This window comes from Chrysemys picta, chromosome 6 (assembly GCF_011386835.1).
Source record: "Chrysemys picta bellii isolate R12L10 chromosome 6, ASM1138683v2, whole genome shotgun sequence".
In the NCBI taxonomy this organism is placed as follows: Eukaryota; Metazoa; Chordata; order Testudines; family Emydidae; genus Chrysemys; species Chrysemys picta.
This window is the reverse complement of record NC_088796.1, coordinates 81,762,922-81,788,473: the sequence shown is the minus strand read 5'-3', so window position 1 is coordinate 81,788,473 and position 25,552 is coordinate 81,762,922. Positions and strand designations below refer to the sequence as shown.

The following is a 25,552-nucleotide window of genomic DNA, read 5'->3' as shown; positions in this document are numbered from 1 at the left end:
AAACACTCGAACAATTGTACAGACCTTCACTGGACGTTGACACATGGGGAATGTTCGGACATCAATGATAGATGTTTTTATGTTGAATTGGACATCAGTCACATTTTTCCACACAGGAAGCACTTTCCTCTCCAAGTTCTCCAATTCATTCATGATGCAGAGCTGACGGATGCTTTTCCTAACGTGTGGATAGCTTTGAGGATTCTGCTCATGCTGCCAGTCACAGTCACGAGTGGTAAGTGCAGCTTTTCGAAGTTCAGGCTCATTAAACATGTCTTTGATTAACGATGGCTGACGAGAGTGACATCGCTTGTTATTTTATTGCTTGAAAATGCCATTGGCCAGTCTTTGGATCTCTCTGACGCTGGGCTTCGGTTCGCAAGGTCAAAGGTCAGAAAAGCGACCTTTAGAACTAAAGACTTAGGGTTAATAGTCTCAGGCTGTCACTTACTGTAACACTATTTAATACTGGTCCACCCAATGTTGGTGCACAGTTCAATTTCTTGATGTTAGTACATTTCAGTTATTCTTAAAATTAAAATTTTTTCTTAAAGTTAAAAAGTATTCTTAAAATTAAAAAGACTATAACAGGGTTCAAAACCAAACAAACAAACAAACAAAAAAACCTAGATAAATTCATGGAGCATATGTCCATCAATGGCTATTAGCCTGGATGGGCAGGGATGGTGTCCCTAGCCTGTTTGCCAGAAGCTGGGAATGGGCAGGGGATGGATCACTTGATTCCCTGTTCTGTTCATTCCCTGTGGGAATTGGCATTGGCCACTGTCGGAAAACAGGATACTGGGTTAGATGGACCTTTGGTTTGACCGAGTATGGCCGTTCTTTCGTTCTATAAGTTAAGAGGAAACAATTTTTCTTTATTTGCTTACATATGGCATGAATAAATACAGATTTACAGATCCTAGCATGACAGGGATAAATCATGCACCAAAGTTGTGAAATGGGCTACAAATGCAATAAAAAAATAAGGTATTAAAATGTTTAACAAATGGTGCGGGGGGAGAGGGGGCACCAAAGATGCTCCTTGCTTGGGGCATCATTTGGTCTAGGGCCTGCCCTGATCACAGACCTTTTGAGAGTCACCTGCCTACTCAAAACCAGTTCTGGGTTTCAATTCTCATTTAAGACTCAAGAGCAACCAGTAGGGTTTGGCAATGCTCTGCATTAACAGCACTGTATGTCAAGACTGATTTCTTTCCTCCTTGCATTTGAAACTTCACTGTGGGTCCACTGCCCAGGAATATATGATGACAGCAAGGAGCATGTAATTTTAATGCATTAGAACCATAAGCAGAATGCACTGATACAATTCTTCCTACAAACCTATGTCCATTAAACCAAGGGCAAAACTCAGAGGGGTTTCAGCGATATATATTATTCAGGGAAAAACAGCTCTAGAGTTTTATATATATTACAATATATAAGGAAACGGAGGTATACAGTGTGCTCATGGAATTCCATGCATGCTGATGACCATGTCTGGAATATGATGCTGAATCTGCAGTTCCATGATATTTGATTATTGGTTAGGTTCTCCTTGCATTAGTCCCCTAAGATCAGCTAATCTGTCCCATTGAATTTTCCCCAACTGTTTCACAAGGATGAGGGAAAGTTATTCATCCACCCAAACCAAAGAACAAACAGAAGGTTTGGGCCACCATGAGGTGGTCCTGTACCTCCTCGTTAGTGCTGAGTTGCCTTCCAGCTCCACTGGAACCACATACCAGATCTTCCATTACCAGCAGCTGCCCCTGGCCTTTTCACTCCTGGAGTGAGAGTGCACTGCACAGAAGAGGACCACAGAAAATGTCATACATATTTAGGGTTTTCCAGATATTCTTCACAAGCATGGGGAAAAACAATGCATCTCCCCTCAGTCCTTCTGTCCTTTCAGCAGCCATAGATACTACACAGACGGCTATCTGCAGAGTCAAGGGAAATGGCCACTTTTATGCACTGCAAGTAGGAGATACATGCAGAGGGACCTTTTTAGGTGTGGATCTGAGGGACAGAATCTGGAACCATCTTTACTCAACGGTGTGGGGACTCACTACATTAGAGGACCCTTAAGGTGTATGTTTCCTTTCAAGGGAGTGCACACTTCAATAATGATGACACATTGACAGCATACTGATCAGTTTAAGTATGGGTTGATTTCTATTCCATATATTGCATATCAAGGACTAAACAAACAGACATGTGCATAGTGGCAGAATATGCACAAGTTTACAAAAACTATTTTCACTTGCACTGTGTACAGTTCCTTAATATATACGGAAGACTGCCATCTACTGTTGATATCAGTAGGTTTTTTATATATACAAACATTGATGTATACTTTCAGCAGGGCTCGCTCCAAGTCAAAGTGAAGTCAATTGGCCCATAGCAGCTAGTTAAACAGCAAGAACTAGATGGCTCTTTTAAAAAAATGAAATAAGGTGATGTAGGTTGAATAAAAATTACTTTAAATAAGATAATGTCAGCAAATCAGGTTGCTTGACACTTGCTTATTAAATAATTTCAGATTGAATTTTCATTTACCAATCTATTTTATTATACTTTTTTATAATGTACAACTACTTTCTAATTTGAAGAATGACAGAATAAGGCAATTTTGTGAATCAGAGTGAACATTTTACATTTTATGTAGTTAGTTTTGCTACCACATTCATTTGAATAAACTGACTAGATCCCCCCCCATCATTTCTCTCTATCAAAATATATCTATCAAATACTGGTGGGTTGCATCTCCCTCGCTGACAATACTTATATCAGGTTATTCCAATTAATTATTTTTTGAAACTAAAATTATTGGCTCTGGCAATAAAATGCATACACAGCCATGTTATTACTGATCACCACTTTGAATGTGATCAGCCTCTATTTTTGACAAATGCCTCAGTAGATCAACCTATGGTCATAACATGCAAGTTCTTTTTGGTCTAATTAACATAGCACAATTTGTTAGGCTGACTAAGTTTCCTTGCTCCAGTGTGATCCAAACAGTCAAACCCAATACAGTCTTGTGTCACCCTTGCACATTAAAAATATAAACACAGACTCATTGTCCTATCTGTAAAGGCTGATAATTTATTTAGGTGTGCCTTATAAAAACCCTCTCAATCTACCAGTGCACTATTGTACAGATAATGACAATTTCAGAAAACAGGTCTGTGGTGCAATTTAAAATTAAAAAGATAACTAGACATTATAGAATGTTTTTCACCATTATTTTGCAGCAGTTTGTCAATATATTTGAATTTATAAATAAATATTTTCAGGACTAAACACTCTACTTCTATTTGTAATTATTATTATTAATCTTTGCAAATCCTCCGAAAGACAATGAAACATTTTCTCTGGAGTCTTTTTTTCAGACTTGACAATACCCAGTGCTGGCAGAGATAAAAGAGTACATCTAGGATATTTTTAGAAAACAACATAGGACTTTAGTTTCTATGGAAATGTAATCCTTCCTAATAAAGAGAAGAAACACAACATCAATCTTGCTTCTCTCAAACACACCTTCCTAGTTCAGAGTACAATCAGTGGATTGAGTTAATCTTTGTTTCCTGCCAAAAGGATTCAATATTTTCTAAGTTTAGTCTGAACACAGAGATTTCAGCTACTTGTTTTCAGGGATTTTGTTCCAGGAAATTAATTTTGGTTTGAGAAAAAGAAAATAAAAAAAGATGTACTTTATTCCTTGAAGGTTCAAAGCTTTCGTGGTGGAGTATCACAGTAAGGAACATTGTCTAGTAGCAGATCTTTCCTGGGTATAAGCACTGTAACAAACAAACAAACTCAGTAAGAATAATATTTTATCATAATGATCTACAAAAATATACATGGCCTTTAATATTTTTACAAGCAATGAAACAGCTTACTACAGACCATCTAGTTTTAAATTAAACCTACAAGAAGCACTATGGTAATTTCCTAAGCCAACAAAAATGTACTAACATTTTACTTCTGTTCATCAGAAATCTCTTCCACCTCCTCCACCTATTTTGCTATTAATAACATCCTTGAAAACACTTTAACTGTCTATCATTGCTACATTTTGCCATTTCTCATGTAAAGACATTTTAGCAAAACAGATAGCAAATTATAACGTTTCTGGCAATCCTGATTCCAATGTATTTAAATACAAATTTCAAAATGCATAAAACATACTTTAAAATATATAGACACCTCATTTAAAATCTGTAACATTTATTAATGCTGTACCTGTTCTTTTAAGAACAGCAGAAAAATCAAGTATCAGATGACATTTATTGCAGGAGAAAAGAGCAGTGTGTTGGGTTTTTCTTGGCTGTGCACTGTGCTAACTGCCCTTGGCTCTAATAAAGTTTTGACCATCTGGCTCCTTGGATATCCACTTGGGAGTTCTGCACCTGAGGGCTGTCAGATTTGTGCAACTGGCACCACCTACAAGCCGAGGCACCATGGCTACAAACACAATCCTGTACTTTGACTAGTCAGGCAAGTACTAAACAAAGGTACAGTAAACTTCTAAAACACTCCAAATTCCATTCCATCTGTGTAATCAGTCACGTCTCATCCAAAGTATGTTGTTTTTCCATATATTATAGAAAAATCAAGGAAATTGCTTCCCTTGAAGCTGCATTTCTTTTTCATTTTCTGGCTGTGGTATTAAAACAGTATTAAACACATTTTTAAATGGATTGAATATTTTGTTTGTGTTCTACCTATGAGGGAAACATTCATGTCCCAGTGTTCACATGTATTTTTTCCTCTACATTTTAGGGACAAGACTTTGTGCATGAGAGAGAAATACAAGTATAAACCAAACAGGATAGAGGAGGAAGAATGAACAAATAAAAACAACAAGGAGGCCGGTGGCACCTTAAAGACTAACAGATTTATTTGGGCATAAGCTTTCGTGGGTAAAAAACCCACTTCTTCAGATCAAGTGGGTTTTTTACCCACGAAAGCTTATGCCCAAATAAGTCTGTTAGTCTTTAAGGTGCCCCCGGGCTCCTTGTTGTTTTTCTGGATACAGACTAACACGGTTACCCCTCTGATACTTGGACAAATAAAAAAGACTAATGGGGACAGAACCTCCTAACCTCTCACTGAAAAATAAAAGTTTGGCACACATCTCATGCATCACTATAGCAAACCCAAAGTGAAAACCATCAGGGTGCATTGCATATGTGGTAAATTAGGATGAGAAAAGCTCTACTTATATCAGTTTATTCTGCAAAATAAAAACAAGTTGACCAGTGCCAACTCTCTTGCACAACAGTGGATAATTTGACTTGACAGGCTGCACAGCAATGTCTCAAAAAATCTGTGTAGTGAGATTCTGAATAATGTGACTAACACAAGCTCCTAGCTGTAAATCTCTTTATCATTTTTAAAACTTTTTTCAGACTTAACTGTCCAGTGCTGGCTGAAATTAAAAAAAGAGTACGCCTAGGATATTTTTAGAAACCAATATAGGACGTTAGTTTCTATGGAAATGTATTCCTTCTCAATGAAGTGAATCTTAATATCTCTCTCTGCATGATAGCTAATATCCACAATATTCTGATCAGAGTTTCATAAATTCTTTAATGGTATTCCAAGAACAACCAATTAGATCAGGAATGTAGTCAATGCCATAGTACTGTAGGTCCATTTAGTTCAGCATGCTGGATCACGGTGATCAATACCAGACGCTTCCGAGAAAGATGCAACAAACCAACTACTGGATAGTTATGGAATACCCTGTTCACAGAGAAAGTCTCTTCTTAACCTCTGGCACTTAGTAATTGGCCTATTACCATGAAGCATAAGGGTTTGTGTATGCTTTCTAAAAAATGCTTTGCTTTTATCCCATCTAATGTCAGCATTAATTCTTTCATTATGCATCTGAACATCTACTTTTTTTTTCTTTGAACTCCAAGCTCTTGGTCTCAAAGATATTTTGTGTCAGTAAGTTCCATAAATTAATGATGTATTGTGTAAAACAGAGATGGATTTCTTTTTATCAGTTTAAATTACTGTCTTTCTAACATCATGGAATGTCTCCTTTTTCCTTTATAATGCGAACGTGTAAATAGGAGTACCCTATTTACCTTTATTACTATTCATGACATTCTAAACTTCTATAATGACCCCTTTGATCCATCTCCTTTATAATAATTCCATTCTTTTACTTGGGATAACCTAGAAATAAAGCAGCCGAAGAACAGAGAGCTAGGCATGCCCAATTTCTTTATTGTTCTTGCAAAAAGGGGATTTCAAACCATAGACTACAACTTCATATTTGGGTACAGGGATCCAAAGCCTTCTCGATCTGACATACAGTCCAAATCATACACATTATGCATAATTTTTACACTTTTTGTTTTTTAATACTCAGGCTAACTTCAGCTGGCCAGTTAGATAACTATAAAGAAAAAGTAAAAATTTTCATTGAGGTGGTGCTTAGAGGCCCCATCGTGCTACATGCTGTTAAACACAGAGTAAGGGCAAAGCTTGGTCTCATTCAAGACTGATAGAGAGGAAACACTAACAGGTTAGAAATTCCAAAAAGACATCCTTAATGTTTATGTACCATTAAGCCAGTGGTTCTCAAACTTTTGTACTGGTGACCCCTTTCACATAGCAAGCCTCTGAGTGCGACCCCCCCTTATAAATTAAAACTACTTTTTTATATATTTAATACCATTATAAATGCTGGAGACAAAGTGGGGTTTGGGGTTGAAGCTGACAGCTCGTGACCCCCCCATGTAATAACCTCACGACTCCCTGAGGGGTCCTGACCTCCAATTTGAGAACCCCTGCATTAGGCTTTAAGGAAGTTCACAGAAAGGACGACATCTTGCTTAAATGAGTGTGTCACTATTTATTACACAAAAGAAGAGACATTAAAATGATACAGGAAGCGCTGAGACCTTCCCTGTAACCTCAGTCAAATCTAGAACACACTTCTGACATACATGGATATGTGAAATTGATCCACAATGCATGGGTTTGAGTTTGTCTATTTTCAATAAAACTCAAAATAGAGCAAAGAAAGTTAAATACATAAAAGGCACTCATATCAATTAAAGTTTCAGGATACAGAACTTCATGATGTTGATTCTAATTTAGTTTTCCGACTTGGGAGACAAATGACTCCTAGAGCTTAAGGCCAGCCTTTACCACTCCCATTCCTTCTCCCTCTCATCCCTGTCCACTCCTCATTAACCCACACTCAGTCCTCATACATTATTTCCTTTTCTTCACTCTCTTACCTTAGCAGAGGGATGGGCCATCTGGGATAGAATTTAATTTCCCCAAAAGTAGGAGATGGAGAGGAGCTGATTGAGACTGTATCCACTTTCCCCACAGTAGTGGCAACACAAAGCAAGAGCAGGTGCCTACCACAGTGCCCATTTTCCTAGCAGATGCAGAAGGAGGGGGAAAATGGGCGATTGCACATATACTAAAATTGGAACGATACAGAGAAGATTAGCATGGCCCGTGCGCAAGGATGACATGCAAATTCGTGAAGCGATAATGGCAGGAGGAGTCCCAGCAAGCTCAGGGCTGGCACCAGTTTCCCCACAATAGGAGATGAAAGAAGGAAGAGGGTGAAGGATCTCCTGAAGTGTATCACAGACGGTGCTCTCTGTGATGCCTGAAAGCCATGAACATGCATGCTTAGAGGAAACACCAATCACATGTAGGACTATGGGAAACTTGAGGGCACGTACGAGACTTTTTTGGGGTTCATACTGGTTCACTTTTCGAGTTTGACAATTTCAGATGTGAATGAACCCAATACTGCAAAGATTTGACTGGCTTTAGGTCAAAACCAATCAAGCAAGCATCACAAATCTTCCACCAGACACCATAATTCGACCTAGCCTCTCAAATCTAAATGAACCTGGCCCAAGTTTGGGGTAAATAATATACAACACAACACACACCCTCAGTTTCAGGTTTTGTCACTGAAGTTCAGCACAGTTCTAAATACCATTAAAAAAAAAAAAAAGATGCTGTGCAGCTCTACTTACTCAGACTGTCAGAACCTGTGTGAAGTCCCTGTATAACAGATGTTCTGAGCAGAACTTCGACATCTGAACCTATTTTCATAAGCTGGTAAAGAAAAAACAGAGCAATTAAAACAGTGCAAAATTACTCTTGTAGACATTTTCCATGTTTGACAAGTATAAATCAAATATCGTCAGTATTTTTATATCTTCTGAATAATAGGGCATCTTGTATTTACATAGTGCTTTTTATCCTGGAGGATCCCAAAGTGCTTTATGAACTGATACATAAGTCACTCTGGGGTACAGCCCCCGGGATGAAACAAGTCTACTGTTTGATAACACACACAGCAATAGAAAATACTGTATTTAATTGAAACTGCAGGAGAATATTTAGGTAGGTAGATTACCAGAGTAATTATATTTTAATTTGTGTCCAATTATCCTAAACTCCAGGAGGAACATCTTGCAAGAATTGTCATCAAGCAGTCAGTTCTTTACAGTTCAGGTACGTTTTGGACTTCTCGCCCCTCTTTTTCTGCCCAATCTGAGAAGAGGAGTCAATGGTGCTGAGATGCCACAGCAAGGAGATCAAAAGCAGCAGGAGTGGCCGGGGGAAGGGGCAGTCCCCCTCTCCCTAGAGATCAGCAGCATTAGGAGTGTGTGATTACAACACTGTAATCCCTTCCCTATTTGAGAGGAAGCATGACAGAGGTCTCCATGTGCATGCCCCTTGCCAAAAAGACAGAACTTGTTAAATGGCTAGTACTTATTTGTATGCAGTGCCTTCCTGCAATGTATACAGCTGCACAAGTGAGAAGCCTAGGGGGAACAGAGTTTCTTACATTGCAAAGTTTCTCAGGTAGTTATTCTTCACTTCTTTTCCTAAAAACTGTTTAATGTCATGGGTTGGAAAACATGTGCTATATTCTACTCTGGCAGTGGATGAAGCAACAAATAAATAGGGTCAAGATTTTGAAAAATGGATGCCTTAAATTAGGCACCAAAGTCTATATACGGATACCTGAATAGGAGGCCTGTTTTTCAGAAGTACTGAGGTGCTTGGGGCCAAACAGTTTTGACTGTTTCTGTAAAGCACTCTTTGGTCCAATTCTTCTGCATTAATGGCACTTCAGCATATAAATGCACAATAATTACTAAACATGACAGGTTGTGTTTCCCCCCCCCCCCACCATGGATATCATCATGGCCTTGCTGGAGACCAAGAATTTTATCCACTGATCTTTCACTCAATGAATATGCCAATTAACTAGCATCAAAAGAAGAGTCAATATTAGATATGTGCATTTTGTAGATCACCACTCCTAACAAATGCAGCTTTGAGAATTTTACCTGGCATCTTATCTGTACATCAATTAAAACAGTGTTATATCATTAAATTAAAAAACAGAACAGAAGACAGAACTTGATGCCTAGGATACACGCACAGAAATATTGCTGCTGTTGCTTGGCAACAAGCAGACATGCTAGAGAGAGTCCTGAATGAATGTTCAGAAGTGTTAACGTCAGTGATATGTGGGTGCTAGGATGCCAAGTACTGAACTGATTGTCTTAGTTTGTTTTTTCCTACAATACATGCTTAAATATATATGTGGTTTCTTCTAATGCCTCCCCTCATGGATTCAGGAGGAGTAGCATACATGTGTCTACAAGAGGATTTCTAAAGAGAATTCAATGAATTGGAAAATATGCTGAATTAGAAGAGTGACAACAATTCATTCACTTCTTCATCATGCATAGTAAAATAAAACCTCCAGTTCACATTGTTTCAATGTTAATAATTGCAGGCCCAAGTAAATTCATAATCTTACTGCTAATTAAAACAGCTTTGCAAATGTGTTACATAACAGCTGGGAAAGTCTGAATTATATAGTGAGCTAAAAGAATTTTCTACACTGTAGTCCCTTAATTTACCAGAGAGATAAAGACAGGTGAGGTAATTAATGCATCTGTATTAACAACTTAATCACAAGCACTTGATTATTTGGGAGGGAAGGAGTTTGTGATATGATATGAGTCAGAACTAGTAGGCCCTATTGCCAGCTCTGCCAATAACTGCCTACATCTAAACTAATGAGCTGGGGGGGTCTCCCAGCTTGCATACACATACTCATGCTACTTCGATGTGAACTAGTATGAGTACATGTACACGAGCTGGGAATCATACCTCTAGCTCATAGCATAGATGTAGCCTCACTGTGTGACATTGGGCAAGTCACTTAACCTCTGTGCCCCATTTCATCCATCTGTAGAGTGAATATAAGAGAGTCATTCATAGATTTTAAGACTAGAGGGCCCATTATGATCATCTATTCTGATAACCAGTCTAATACTTAGCTTGATTGCATAAGGAGAAACAAGCAAAATATTTCCACTAAATGGACAACAATTTCGAAAAACAATTCTAATTTTGTTATTAACTTGAAAATAGGCAGAGCAAAAATGGCTTTGAATTGTAAACATGGAAAACTGTTTTTCATACAATTTTTAATGTGAAAACTGCCATTTGTAATTTTTACATAAACTGATGGTGACAGCAGGACACAAAATAGAAAATAAGTTTGTACACAAAGTTCCATGAAATTACATTTTGAAATTCACAAAGCTCTGGTTGTGAGGCTCAATTAGTGTTTGCAAAGTGCTCTGAGATCCTTTGATAAAATATGTGAATATAAAGTATTATTAGACTTTATACTATTAAGTGGAGAATAGCATCACAATGAAAGTACCTCTGCTATTCTTTCAGAAGAGGTCTCATCTTGATGGTTTCTGAATTCTTCATTTATCTTTTGTCTTGCAGCTAAAGGGGGCAAATAAAATAAAGTTGTTTAGGTTTTGTTGTTGTTGTTTTTTTAATTCCCTCACTTATTATCAGTCCTTTGTCATTGGCTCAAAACCCACATTCCTTAGCAGCTAAAACCCATCTCAGGTAGACAAATTTGCCCCTTGTTTGTTGATGCTGCTCTACAGCCATGGTCCTTTTACTACCTACCTGTCCTCTTCATATTTCACTCAGATCAGAGCCTTGTACTTCAAGATCTCTGTGGAACTTGAGTGATAGCATGTTTTATTCCCACACCAAAAATGTGTTGTAATGATTTGTTTAAAAAAAAAAAAAAAGCTCAAAATACTACTATATATCACTCGTATTTGTATCTGCTCAGTTCAAATATGCATGTTTACTATCTGATGGAGTTGTGTTATTCATTTTAAGAACAACTGTACACAAACAACTCGGGTGTTTGGTAGCCTAGAACACCTGAGATTCACTGTTTTAGAAAATCAACAAGACTACAATTTTAGAACCACATGGTTCTGTTCTACTGAAAAATTTTTCATAACATTACAGCTTAAAAAATTACTTACTGGCTTGATTCTAGCCAGAGATGTAATTTAATCTTTGGGAATATGTGGGTAATGGGCAGCATGGGGAAAGGAGAGATTTCCCCTCCTTATTCCTCCGAGATGGGTGAAGGGGAAAATCACAACAATTTGAGGCAAATACTCTAAGCATTATTTCCCTCCCTGCCTTGTTCCTCAGCTCCAGCACTTCTGCAGTCAGTTTTTCACTAAAGCCATTCCTGTTTCTGATCTTTTATAGTGTGTGTGCATGCATGTATGTTTGGTGGAAGAGAGGACAGAAGACTCTTAGAACTGACAGGGAGAAAACTCTCTTCCCTTCCTAAAAGGCTGCTTTTTACATTTTCCATAAACTGGTATTAATGGGCTCCCTCTTCCTCACACTAGCATTGCTGCTTCTGTTAACATAGCAACTTTAGAATCTCCTACTCAGTGTTGGCCAGTGCTCCAAGATCTGCTATTGTCTGCTTTCCTAACCGACCCTCATTGCAAAGAAAGGAAAACTGGAGGAAGGAGAGGAGAAGAGGGAAGCAGAGAGTAGGATTAAATTAGCTACCTCCCTGGAACAGCGGAATAGAGTTGATGCCAAAAGACCCTGCTCTGCACCCTACATTTACCTTTCCCTCACCACATGAACAGTTACTGAGGTGGGAAGGCAGGCTCTCAAGATCCTCTATGACAGGTTTCAGAGTAGCAGCCGTGTTAGTCTGTATCTGCAGAAAGAACAGGAGTACTTATGGCACCTTAGAGACTAACACATTTATTTGAGCATAAGCTTTCATGGGCTACAGCCTACTTCATTAGATGCATAGAATGGAACATATAGTAAATAAATGTACAAAAAAGGAGCCAAATTGGTCTTCCAAGCTTTATGAAGTTCTTTAACAGTTAACTAGTAATTTATTTTCAGAGTGTGAAACGTTGCATTTTGGCTCCCCAGTGGACTGCTATGCACTAAACAAATGTCTGTATCAGCAAGAACAATGAGGAGTCCTTGTGGCACTTTAGACACTAACCAGTTTATTTGGGCATAAGCTTTTGTAGGCTATAACCCACTTTATCAGATGCATGGAGTGAAAAATACAGTAGGCAGGTATAAATATCCATCTTTTCATGTGCTCTATATTTATACCTGCCTACTGTATTTTTCACTCCATGCAGCTTATGAAGTGGGTTATAGCCCACAAAAGCTTATGCCCAAATAAATTTGTTAGCGTCTAAGGTGCAACAAGGACTCCTCATTGTTCCATCTGTCTGCTCCCTGGACCAGCCGAGGCTACATACAAACTCCACTCACAAAAGAAGAAAGAGTTCTTTGCCCTGTTTGACTGAACCCCTTAAGCTGCTTAAACAGCAGCAGGTTCCAAAAAGGGGTTCATCTAGTTCAGGTCCCCTCAGACAGAGGGATGATAGTTGCTGTAGGAGATCTTCACGACCGGGGCATGCAGAAGGGAGGAGGGTCCTTAGAGCTTTTGTAGAGATGCAGAGGATCCACTAGGAAGACAAAAATTCTTACCTTCTAGGGCTCTGGCATCATTTTTAAAAACCTGTTGCCGTGTTCTGTGCAATGCTCTGAAAAGCTTCAAAACCTGTTAACAAAATACAAGTCAACAATAAATGTGTTTTGTTTGTTAATAGGATTTCTTAAGTAAAATTAATATTTTTTCAATTAAAAAAGGTATCTTTTTGCATTCTATTGTTTCCTTCATACCAGCTAGAGTAGAACCATTCTGTCAGAAATGTTCTCAATTCAGACTTTTTGCAGATAAAACAGAGATATAGAACACAGAAGACATAACAATTCTTGATATCTAAAATACAGTAGAACCTCAGGAGTTATGAACACCAGAGTTACAAACTGAGTGGTCAACCATACACCCCATTTGGAACCGGAAATATGCAATCAGGCATCAGCAGAAACACATACACACACAAAAAAGAAAAGGCAAATACAGTACAGTACTGTGTTAAATGTAAACTACTAAAAAATAAAGGGACAGTTAAAAAAAAGATTGACAAGGTAAGGAAACTGTTTCTGTGCTTGTTTCATTTAAATTAAGATGGTTAAAAGCAGCATTTTTCTTCTGCATAGTAAAGTATCAAAGCTGTATTAAGTCAATGTTTAGTTGTAAACTTTTGAAAGAACAACCATAACATTTTGTTCAGCATTACGAACAACCTCCATTCCTGAGGGTATGTAACTCTGAGGGTCTACTGAAGACTGAACTGAAGACACAAAAGACTGAACTGAAGTCACCATTTTGACCTCTATGGCCCTACTCCTGCAAAGAGACCAGCACAAAAACACTCATGCCTGCAAAGTAAAATTTACAGGATATGGACTTGCAACTGTACAGTAAAAGCCACCCAATTAAGTGAAAATACTGGGTATCATCAGAGCTTAGTTTTACTATTAAATATTAGACAATGTTTTCATCCCTCAGCTCATAGAGAGCCAAGAAGCTCTACCAAAAACCTGGACCAGCAGAGGCTACAGCTCTCATAGGATATAGTTCATGGTTCTGAAATACTGACAGCATCAACTCATTTATAAGACAGTGTCACAAAACTGAATGAATAAGATGACCTCAAAACAGCAGCTTGGAAAGCTTATGTCCAAACATTACATTTTCAATAGAACCACATAGTGTAAACATAAAGATGATACAGCAAAACCCATCCAAATTGGAAGTTCCTCTCTAACAATAAGTACAAGATCACTAGGTAATGACTTTGGTCAGGAGAAGCTACTCAAAAACACTGAATTACACGATGGAAATACATATGCAAAAATTGGTTTTAAAATTATTAATTATTATTATTATTATTAAAGGTTATTATAAGCATGCCTATGCCTTTACTGAATTTTAGTAGATACTTATGAACATCATATGTTTATAGAATAGAATAATTCATATGCTTAGGGTTTTGGTTGAAATGCTAATTAAGGAAATTTATAGGAAATCTCTGCTCTCTGTCAACCAAGGACAAGCACCAGAAGTGTCAGAGGAGGATACCTCCTTAGCCATAAAGTCATATTTATTACCTTCAAGTGTATTTACACAGACTCTGGAATGCATCTTTAGAGCATCTAGTTAGTTTTAACATTCCATATTTTCTTATATAGACATCTTTCAAATATACAGTATAAATGTGTTAGCTACTGATGTGTGCCTTGTATAGAATATTTGATAGGAGTCTTTTACTCCAAACTGTAAGTGTACTACAAATGACAGGTTATAAATCTAGGAGTCATTTGGTGAAAAGGGCAAACAACCAACAAGGGAATTGTCAAAGAACAGGGGACTTCCAACCTGTAGAAGATACCAGTTTGGTATAGACATGATTTTTATCTCAAGAAAACAAACTTTGTATAATATTTATGTTTTAGAAAGAGACATGGTTGTGTCAAAGAGTGGAATGCTTTAGTCAGGATACTCCAAAGGGAGGTGGTGCTTAGGATGTATTATCAGAACTGTAAACTAAGTAATAAAAGTGGGCCTCTTCACCCCACCTCTTTGAAAGAAAAATAAAAAAGCACCTTAATTTTAAACACAAAGAATTCTAAAAATAATCTTATTTAAACTGATTTCTTTTATAAACGCTCTAAAATTCTTATTCTTTAAATGTTAAGGAGAACTTATATGATTGGGAAATGTTTTACAGAAATTATTGGTTACTTCTAATCAACAGAAAAGGTGAAAGCTTTTCTTGTCCTCAAATTCCTTGGATGAATAACTTCTTCTGAGATGCATATTTGCAAGTATTATTATATCTAAATGCAAGCTTCATTTAATAACTGCCTGATACCATTATGTGAATAGTGAGATGTCCCCTGAACAAATATATCATGGTCATACTATTAGCAATTACTAATATAAGAAACCTCTTGAGTGTAAAAATATTCATAATAATTAGGGAATGAATACTTATCTGACAATGCTTAAGCAACTCCTTACCAAACTCAGGAAGGCCAGAAGAACCTCTCCAAGGATGGTGAGAAAGGACAATAATTTATTTGATGACCATTAAAATTAAGTCCTTAAGAATTATTTAAGCTTTTAAAAAAACTATTCTAAGAGTTGAAAGACTTCCACATAGAAAATGAGAGTGTTTTGACTTATTTAAACAGAAATTTCAATGATAATTAAAACCTGATGGAAGTTAAGGCATTTCTCAAAAAATCGACTATATGAAAAGAATGAGTTAAAACACTAACCTAAAGATGTTCAAGAGTTTCCCATATCTAAAGCAATATAATCATTCTTTTAAAGAATTAAAACCCTGCCGCATATGCATTAGCAGATTGCATATTCATGAGCTGAAGAAGCTACTGGGACCATTCCATGAAGGTGTTGATCCAACAAGTGAACAACACCTCTACAAGCAAGCAAACAACACAGCTCAAAGCAAGGAAGTCACAACACAGCAAGAAGAAGCAACTTTCCAGTGCAGCACTGCTTCTGCATAATGATGACATCACGGAGACTTTGACACTATTGGTTTGCAAAAGCACTGCCAAAGGATTAGAATTACAATTTTCTTGAAGTGATTTTAAGGGGATATGGAAATACTGTTATAATTTAAGTAATAACAGTCTTTCCTGTTAAACACCAGGTTGCTTAGATAGACTATGTATTCCTGAAAAGGAGACATAAGTTAACCGTAATAAACAGAGAAAGTGTGGGCTTTGAGTTTAAGATTCTTAATAATTAATTTGCCTGTGTTAAGACTGCTCCTTGAATGGCTTCTTTTAAGTTAAAAACCTTCTTCAGTTTCATAGGACTTAGTTAAGATCACTTACCTCTGTCCAATTAGGTAATCCATAATTTAAAAAAACAAAAAACAAACAAACAAACAAAAAAAACCCTAACAAAACGAATTCACCAACCCTTAGACAAAGGAATTTCATTTCTATACGCTGCACAGCATCTATGCACTGTTTTATTTTATCTATATTATACCAATGATTTAGATAATGGCATAGAGAGTATACTTAAAGTTTATGGACGATAACACGCTAGTAGGGGTTGTAAGTGCTTTGGAGGATCTGATTAAAATTCAAAATGATCTGGACAAACTGGAGAAATGGTCTGAAGTAAATAGGATGAAATTCAATAAGGACAAATGCAAAGCACTTCACTTAGGAAGAAACAATCACAGTTGCACACATACAAAATGGGAAATGACTGCCTAGGAAGGAGTACTGTGGGACGGGATCTGGGGGTCAGAGTGGATCACAAGCTAAATATGAGTCAACCGTGTAACACTGTTGCAAAAAAAGCAAACATCATTCTGGGATCTATTAGCAGGAGTATTGTAAACAAGACACGGGAAGTAATTCTTCTGCTCTATTCTGCGCTGATTAGGCCTCAACTGGAGTATTGTGTCCAATTCTGGGCACCACTTTTCAGGAAAGATGTGGACAAATTGGAGAAAGTCCAGAGAAGAGCAACAAAAATGATTAAAGGTCTAGAAAACATGATCTATGGGGGAAGAGTGAAAAAATTGGGTTTGTTTAGTCTGGAGAAGAGTAGACTGAAAGGGGACATGATAACAGTTTTCAACTACATAAAAGGTTGTTACAAGGAGGAGGGAGAAAAATTATTCTTCTTAACCACCGAGGATAGGACAAGAAGCAATGGGCTTAAATTGCAGCAAGGGCACTTTAGGTTGGACATTAGGAAAAACTTTCTGTCAGAGTGGTTAAGCACTGGAATAAATCGCCTAGGGAGGTTGTGGAATATCCATCATTGGGGATTTTTAAGATCAGGTTGGAAAAACACCTATCAGGGATGGTCTAGATAATACTTAGTCTTGCCTTGAGTGCAGGGGACTGGACTAGATGATCGCTCGAGGTCCCTTCCAGTTCTATGGTTACTTTGGTTTTATTTTAGCTACTGATAAAAACTCTCCACTAAGAGATATACAGTAGAGATTGTGTCTGAAGTAACCATTATTTACTGCTTGATTTGTCTCTCTCTTTTTCCTTTCTTTAATAAGTCATAGTTAATAGTTATGATTACTTTGCTCATCGTTAATCATGGTGTCCCTTAAGGCCTGGCAAGAACACATCTGACTAAAATTGGAGGGAGGGGGAAAGTCACATATCTGAATTGGCATAAAATGAGACATTTAAAATTTGGCTTGTGGTTTATTGTTTCTCTAGGCTATACATTTTTAAAATTGTTTGAGATAAAATTACATAGCATCAGCACTGCTTTCTACCACACAAATGAGCTTACTATCTTCAAAACAGAGTCTTATTAGAATCACATAGAATTTTGAGTCAGTGATATATAGGAGGTGAAACCAAATGAACTGTTCCCCCAGTATTTCCATCAAACTGTCTCTTCTTTGGGTTAACATTTTCTCAAGCAAGTAATATATTGTCATCCCTTTATATATTTTTCTCTTATCTTATTTGTCATGTAGATTTCAACATTTAGTACCTCAATCTATAGCTTGGAGACCTTTGTGTCGACCCCCTTGGGGAATTCCACAAATAAATCACCACCTTGAATCAGACATAGTTACAGAGATGGAGGGAGATGTGGTATGGAACAGAAGGTTTGTTATTACTATTTATTATTTACTGAGTGTTGATAATGTTCTTGATACTGCACAGATGACCTAAAGACCTTAGTTGTTGAAGTATTTGAAATACTATATTTTCTAAAATGAAGGGTTCAAATCCCAGAAAAGTCAAGTCAACCCTTCATTCTTCCAAGGTAGATAAACATCTACTTCTCTGCTCTTGTTTTTCTACTCCCTCCCAGCCCCTCTTCCATTCTGCCAATAAATCCTCACTCACTGCCTCTTCATAATCCTCTGATTCCCACCTTTATGCCTTTTTAAATACTGGCCATTGCACCTGAACACTCACTTTGCACTACTGTACCTAGTGTCCTCTCTGTCTTAAAAATAATTCTTCTCTTGAGGCCAGAAGTGCTAGCCCATGTCAGTAAAAATGTTACTCACCCATTAAATGTAAGCAAAAATCCCCTCAAACTCTACACTCTCCAAATTCACTGCCTGTCTGATTTACATTTATCTGTTTAGTTTGTAAATGTCACAGTAATGTAATCCTGAGTAAACTGAGCACCATGCAGTTTATGTGCACGTAGACTTTTCAGATGAAATGCTAAAAACTCAGGTCTTGTTTGTTCTATGATGTTGAAGTTTCCACAGCATATTCTGCACCCTAGTGTCTTTAGCATTCTGGTCTACAGTTGCATTTATCAATGTTGATAAATGCAAAGTAATGCACATTGGAAAACATAGTTCCAACTATACATATAAAATGATGGGATCTAAATTAGTTATTACCACTCAAGAAAGATCTTGGAGTCATTGTGAACAGTTCTCTGAAAACATCCACTCAATGTGCAGCGGCAGTCAAAAAAGCTAACAGAATGTTGGGAATCATTAATAAATGGATAGATAAGAAGACCGAAAATATCATATTGCCTGCATATAAATCCATGGTACACCCACATCTTGAATACTGAGAGCAGATGTGGTCGCTCCATCTCAAAGAAAGTTATATTAGAATTGGAAAAGGTTCAGAAAAGGGCAACAAAAATTATTAGGAGTACAGAACAGCTGCCATATTAATCTGAGGAGAGATTAATAAGACTGGGACTTTTCAGCTTGGAAAAGAGTCGACTAAGGGGGGATATGATCAAAGTCTATAAAATCAGGACTCGTGTGGAGAAGGCAAATGCAAAGGATGGGCTCCACCTAAACCAAAGTGGAACCAGACTGCTGGTACTTAACATTAAAAAGGTTGCAGAGCAGTTTTTAAACTAAAAGATGGGGGAAAGCTGATTGCTGCAGTGGAGCATGTGGATCGGACAGAGACTTCTCTTAGAGGAGAGTCTATTGATAGAGATTCTCTAGGTTTTAGTCAAGAGGAGAGGATGGAAGAGACTATAGTATGGGCCAGATCAGACGAGAAACAGTCACATAAAAAAAGAATATGACACATCAGAAAAGGGCAGACAAATAAACAGTGACAAGTTTTTAAAGTGCTTGTATACAAATTCTAGAAGTCTAAATAATAAAATGGGTGAACTAGAGTGTCTTGTGTTAAAGGAGGATGTTGATATAAGAGGCATCACACCTGGTGGAGCGGGAACAATCAATGGGACACAATCATTCCGGGGTACAAAATATATCGGAAGGACAGAACAGGTCGGGAGGTGAGGGGGCGGCGCGGAGTGGCACTATATGTGAAAGAAAATGTAGAATCAAATGAAGTAAAAATCTTAAATGAATCCATATGTTCCGTAGAATCTCTATGAATAGTAAATTCCATCCTTTAATAAAAATATAACAGAAGGGATCTATTATCGACCACCTGACCAGGACCGTGATAGGACGATGAAATGTTAAGGGAGATTAGAGAGGCTATCAAAATAAAGAACTCAATAATAGTGGGGGATTTCAATTATCCCCATATTGACTGGGTACATGTCACCTTAGGACAAAATGCAGAGATGAAATTTCTCGATACTTTAAATGACTCCTTCTTGGAGCAGCTGGTACAGGAACCCACAAGGGGAGAGACAATTCTCGATTTAGTCCTGAGTGGAGCACAGGATCTGGTCCAAGAGGTAACTATAACAGGATCGCTTGGAAATAGTGACCATAATATAATAACATTTAACATTCCTGTGGTGGGAAGAACACCTCAACAGCCCAACACTGGCATTTAATTTCAGAAAGGGGAACTATGCAAAAAATGAGGAGGTTAGTTAAACAGAAATTAAAAGGTACAGTGACTAAAGTGAAATCCCTGCAAGCTGCATGAACACTTTTTAAAGACACCATAATAGAGGCCCAACTTAAATGTATACCCCAAATTAAAAAACACAGTAAAAGAAATAAAAAATAGTCACTGTGGCTTAACAACCATGTAAAAGAAGCAGTGAGAGATAAAAGGCATCTTTTAAAAAGTGGAAGTCAAATCTGGTGAGGTAAATAGAAAGGAGCATAAACACTGCCAAATTAAGTGTAAAAATGTAATAAGAATAGCCAAAAAGGAGTCTGAAGAACAGCTAGCCAAAACCTCAAAAAACATTTTGTTATTACCTTTTAAGTACATCAGAAGCAGGAAGCCTGCTAAACAGCCAGTGAGGCCCCTGGACGATCGAGATACAAAAGGAGCACTTAAAGACAATAAAGTCATTGCGGAGAAACTAAATTAAATCTTTGCTTCAGTCTTCATGGCTGAGGATGTTAGGGAGATTCCCAAACCTGAACCGTCCTCTATAGGTGACAAATCTGAGGACTTGTCACAGATTGAAGTGTCACTAGAGGAGGTTTTGGAATTAATCGATAAACTTAACAGTAACAAGTCACCGGGACCAGATGGCATTCACCCAAGAGTTCTGAAAGAACTCAAATGTGAAATTGCAGAACTATTAACTATGGTTTGTAACCTGTCCTTTAAATCAGCTTCTGTACCCAATGACTGGAAGATAGCTAATGTAACACCAATATTTAAAAAGGGCTCTAGAGGTGATCTTGGCAATTACAGACCGGTAAGTCTAACGTCAGTATCTGGCAAATTATTTGAAACCATAGTAAAGAGTAAAATTGTCAGACACAAAGAAGAACATAAATTGTTGGGAAAAAGTCAACATGGTTTCTGTAAAGGGAAATCATGTCTTAGTAATCTATTAGAATTCTTTGAAGGGGTCAACAAACATGTGGACAAGGGGGATCCAGTGGACATAGAGTACTTAGATTTCCAGAAAGCCTTTGACAAGGTCCCTCACCAAAGGCTCTTACGTAAATTAAGTTGTCATGGGATAAGAGGGAAAATCCTTTCATGGATTGAGAACTGGTTAAAAGACAGGGAACAAAGGATAGGAATAAGTAGTAAATTTTCAGAATGGAGAGGGGTAACTAGTGGTGTTCCCCCAAGGGTCAGTCCTAGGACCAATCCTATTCAACTTATTCATAAATGATCTGGAGAAAGGGGTAAACAGTGAGGTGGTAAAGTTTGCAGACGATACTAAACTGCTCAAGATAGTTAAGACCAAAGCAGACTGTGAAGAATTTCAAAAATCTCACAAAACTAAGTGATTGGGCAACAAAATGTCAAATGAAATTTAATGTGGATAAATGTAAAGTAATGCACATTGGGAAAAATAACCCCTACGATACATACAATATGATGGGGGCTAATTTAGCTACAACTAATCAGGAAAGAGATCTTGGATAGTTCTCTGAAGACATCCACGCAGTGTGCAACGGCAGTCAAAAAAGCAAACAGGATGTTAGGAATCATTAAAAAGGGGATAGGAATAAGACGGAGACTATCTTATTGCCCTTATATAAATTCATGGTATGCCCACATCTTGAATACTGCGTAGAGATGTGGTCTCATCTCAAAAAAGATATACTGGCATTAGAAAAGGTTCAGAGAAAGGGCAACTAAAATGATTAGGGGTTTGGAACTAGTCCCATATGTGGAGAGATTAAAGAGGCTAGGACTTTTCGGCTTGGAAAAGAGGAGACTAAGGGGGGATATGATACAGGTATATAAAATCATGAATGGTGTGGAGAAAGTGAATTAGGAAAAGTTATTTACTTGTTCCCATAATATAAGAACTAGGGGCCACCAAATGAAATTAATGGGCAGCAGGTTTAAAACAAATAAAAGGAAGTTCTTCTTCACACAGCACACAGTCAACCTGTGGAATTCCTTGCTTGAGGAGGTTGTGAAGGCTAGGACTATAACAGGGTTTAAAAGAGAACTAGATAAATTCATGGAGGTTAAGTCCATTAATGGCTATTAGCCAGGATCGGTAAGGAATGGTGTCCCTAGCCTCTGTCAGAGGGTGGAGATGGATGGCAGGAGAGAGATCACTTGATCATTACCTGTTAGGTTCACTCCCTCTGGGGTACCTAGCATTGGCCACTGGCGGTAGACAGGATACTGGGCTGGATGGACCTTTGGTCTGACCCAGTATGGCCATTCTTATGTTCTTAAATAAGGAAGTGTTATTTACTCCTTCTCATAACACAAGAACTAAGGGTCATCAAATGAAATTAAAAGGCAGAAGGTTTAAAACAAACAAAAGGAAGTATTTTTTCACACAATGCACAGTCAACCTGTGGAACTCTTTGCCAGAGAACATTGTGAAGGCCAAGACTATAATAAGGTTAAAAAAAAAAAACCTAGATAAATTCATGGACGATAGGTCCATCATTGATGGATCGTGTTTGCCAGAAGCTGGGAATGGGTGACAGGGGATGGATCACTTGATGATTCCCTCTTCTGTTCATTCCCTATGGGGCACCTGGCACTGGCCACTGTTGGAAGACAGGATACAGGGCTAGATGGACCTTTGGTCTGTCCCAGTATGGCTGTTCTTATGTACAGTACAAAAGAAAGTAGTTTATTGATTTTCCTTCAATTGGCCTCAGCCTTGCACCTTCCTGACTTCTGTCTGTCATTTAATAAAATATGATGTCAAATAATTTAAAAACAACAAAAGGAAAATATATCCCTTCTTTAAATACTTTCACAAGAAAAGGAACTATATTAATTCCAGCTCATCAAGGCAGGACCTCTCTTTATATATTTTCTCTAGTTTTTCTGATGTCACTTTCATGGCTGACACATAACAGATTACAGAGAAGGCTGAGATGTGTGTCTTGACTTCCTTTCCCCTCACACCACGATTCTCTCTCCCATTCAAAAATATCCTGAATTTTAATTCACTTTAAATGAATTCTGAAAATAGTGGTGTTGTTTTTCATGTGTGTGTATGTGTGCACAGAGTTACTCAAAGATTTGGTCCCACCTGTCTATATTTCTTTTAGCGTATATGATGCCATTTCACTGACTGTGACTGCTGAAGCCAAGGCTGCACCAAGAGTCAGGAAATGAGTGAGAGAGACCTGAAGGCCTCTGCCATCTCCCAACAGCCCAAGTCTCAGGGCTTGTCTTCCTCACTAAATCGGCGCTGCTGCGATTGATACAGCAGCATCAATTTAGCAGGTCTGGTGAAGATGTGGTAAATCAATGGGAGAGCGCTCTCCCATCAACATAATTAATCCATCTCAACGAGTGGCAGAAGCTATGTCAACAGGAAAGCGTCACCCTCTGACATAGCACTGTATAGACACTGCATTAAGTCGATGTAAGTTATGTTGATGGGGGGCGGGGCGGTTACACCCCAGAGTGACATAAGTTATGTTGACTTAAGCTGTAGTGTAGAAAAGGCCTCAGGCTTGTAGGCACAGGATAAGCAGCACTGGTGCAGCCCGCGGCACCTGCAGCACCCACAACTTCTCCAGCATGGGGAGTCGGTGATTTGAAGGCAGGCTTGAGAAATCAAATTCAGGACCCCGCCCTGCCCCAAGCTCCCCCATCCTCGCAGTGCGCTGGAGACCGCAGGTACGTAGGGCGAGGGAAGATCACGGGCCTTGCCAATCCTCGTGGGGCGGAGCATAAAACGGCCCCAAGCCCGCTTCTGGGCTCCCCGCAGCCAGACCCTGCCCTACGCAGTCTGTCACGGACTGCGCTCATGCTCAGCAAGCGGGGCATCGCGCATGCGCGCTCACTCACCTCCGCCCGACTCCCCATCGCCACAGCAGCTTCCCCGCCACACGCAGCAGGCCAGCGGAACCACGCTCATGAGGAGCCAATCGGAAGGTCACATTCCAGCCCCGGTAGCGTCTCAGCGCCTCCCCTAGGGAACGTTACTGGCCGTGCCTGCGCCGAACTTTTCCCTGCGCTCTACTAGTGGCGGCGAGGCTACTTCCGGGTGCAGCGGGCATTTGTGCCCGATAGAACCGTGTCCCTTGAACACTGGTTCCGGACAGGACGGTGCCCCCGGAGCCGTGAGAGCGGGGAAACTAGAGGGTGTAGCTAGGCTGCAATAGGGTGACCAGATGTCCCGATTTTATAGGGACGGTCCTGGTTTTGGGGTCTTTTTCTTACATAGACTCCTATTACCCCCCACCCACTGTCCCGATTTTTCACACTTGCTGTCTGGTCACCCTAGGCTGCAATAAGGAGAAAGAAACGTGATTGGCTAATAAGTTTCCCCTGTTCCAGCTTATGGGTCCCTAGGGTGCCTTACGCGCGTGGTGCTGCTGGGCTCTCTGTCCAGGCCCGTGCTGGGGGTTGGGGGCTGCCCTGCCAACACGTGCAAGGCAGAGTCTGGGCCCCCGCAGCGCTGTGTCAGGGATGCCTTGTCTACCCAGCTCCAACCCCCCGGGCGGCAGCAGGAGGGGCCCAGCATGAAATTGCCAAAACAAAACAAAACCCCATGAGATTTAAACATCGTGGCTGTTGGGTGTAGCCAGGCTGAGGCTGCCCTCTGAAAGTATGAGGGTTAGCAAGCTACATTTCTCCCCTAACCACATACCTCCAGGAGTTTGGGTTTAAGAAAAGCACCATACATTGAAAACAAAACAAAACAAACTAGGAGTCCTTGTGGTACCTTAGAGACTAACCAATTTATTTGGGCATAGGGTGACCAGATGAGTAGTATAAAATATCGGGACGGGGGCGGAGCCAAAAAAGGGGGGGCGGAGCAAAAAAAAGAGTTTTAAAGGGGCTTGGGGCATTAGCAGGCCCCAGCCCCGCGCGCTGCCCTCTCCGTGGAGCCTCCCGCCCCACGGGCATATGCGGGGCATGGTGGGTCTGGGCGGGGGCAGGGAGGAGCGGGCAGGAGCCAGGTGGGCGGCAGGGGCCGAATCCCCGCTGCTGCCAGGGAGCCCCGCGCCTCTCCCGCCCACTCGCGGCTGCGGCTCCTTCCCGGCGGGACGCGCCTCTCGCCGCCCCAGCCACATGCGGCGCGCGTCCCCCACGCCTACTCTCCCTCCCGCCGGGAAGGAGCCGCAGCTGTGAGTGGGAGGGAGAGGCGCGGGGCTCCCTGGCAGCAGCAGGGATTCGGCCCGCGCCGCCCACCTGGCCCCTGCCCGCTCCACGCTGCTCCCGACCGGACCCACCGCGCTGCCCTGCGGGGTGGCCCGGGCAGAAGCCCTCTGGCACATCGGGGAGCTCACAGCTGAGCCCCCCGTCTCCCTCCCTTGCCAGCTCCCCTTTGCCCACCCGCCCAGTGCCCGGGTGCTGGAGCTAACTCACCAGCTCCAGGATCCAGGCACCGCTGCTACCCCCTCCCTCCAGG

At 39.7% G+C, this 25,552-nt stretch overlaps 1 protein-coding gene, 1 long non-coding RNA gene and 1 pseudogene across 2 annotated transcripts; 2 read left to right on the top strand and 1 right to left on the bottom strand.

The window, feature by feature from the left end:
- Positions 1–857: 857 nt before the first annotated feature.
- LYRM7 (LYR motif containing 7) lies at positions 858–24,269 on the bottom strand. Its single transcript, XM_005303070.5, has 5 exons — positions 23,983–24,269; positions 12,910–12,982; positions 10,763–10,833; positions 8,037–8,118; positions 858–3,806 (listed from the first exon to the last, which is right to left on the bottom strand). Exons 1-5 carry the CDS (start codon positions 23,998–24,000, stop codon positions 3,736–3,738), a joined length of 315 nt encoding a protein of 104 aa, XP_005303127.1. The 5' UTR covers positions 24,001–24,269; the 3' UTR covers positions 858–3,735.
- On the top strand, positions 7,446–7,545 carry LOC112059975 (U6 spliceosomal RNA; annotated as a pseudogene).
- Positions 24,164–24,685, top strand: LOC135984355 (uncharacterized). The gene is made up of 2 exons (XR_010602290.1): positions 24,164–24,300; positions 24,433–24,685. It is a non-coding gene; the product is annotated as an uncharacterized LOC135984355 (long non-coding RNA).
- The last annotated feature ends 867 nt before the right edge of the window (positions 24,686–25,552 follow it).

Bases quoted from the DNA above. Each gene is read 5' to 3' on its own strand.
- LYRM7 (XM_005303070.5), bottom strand. The intron at 8,119-10,762 runs GTACTTTCATTG...TTTCTTTACCAG, and splicing joins CTTCTGAAAGAATAGCAGAG to CTTATGAAAATAGGTTCAGA. The intron at 3,807-8,036 runs GTAAGTAGAGCT...TGTTTGTTACAG, and splicing joins CACAGGTTCTGACAGTCTGA to TGCTTATACCCAGGAAAGAT.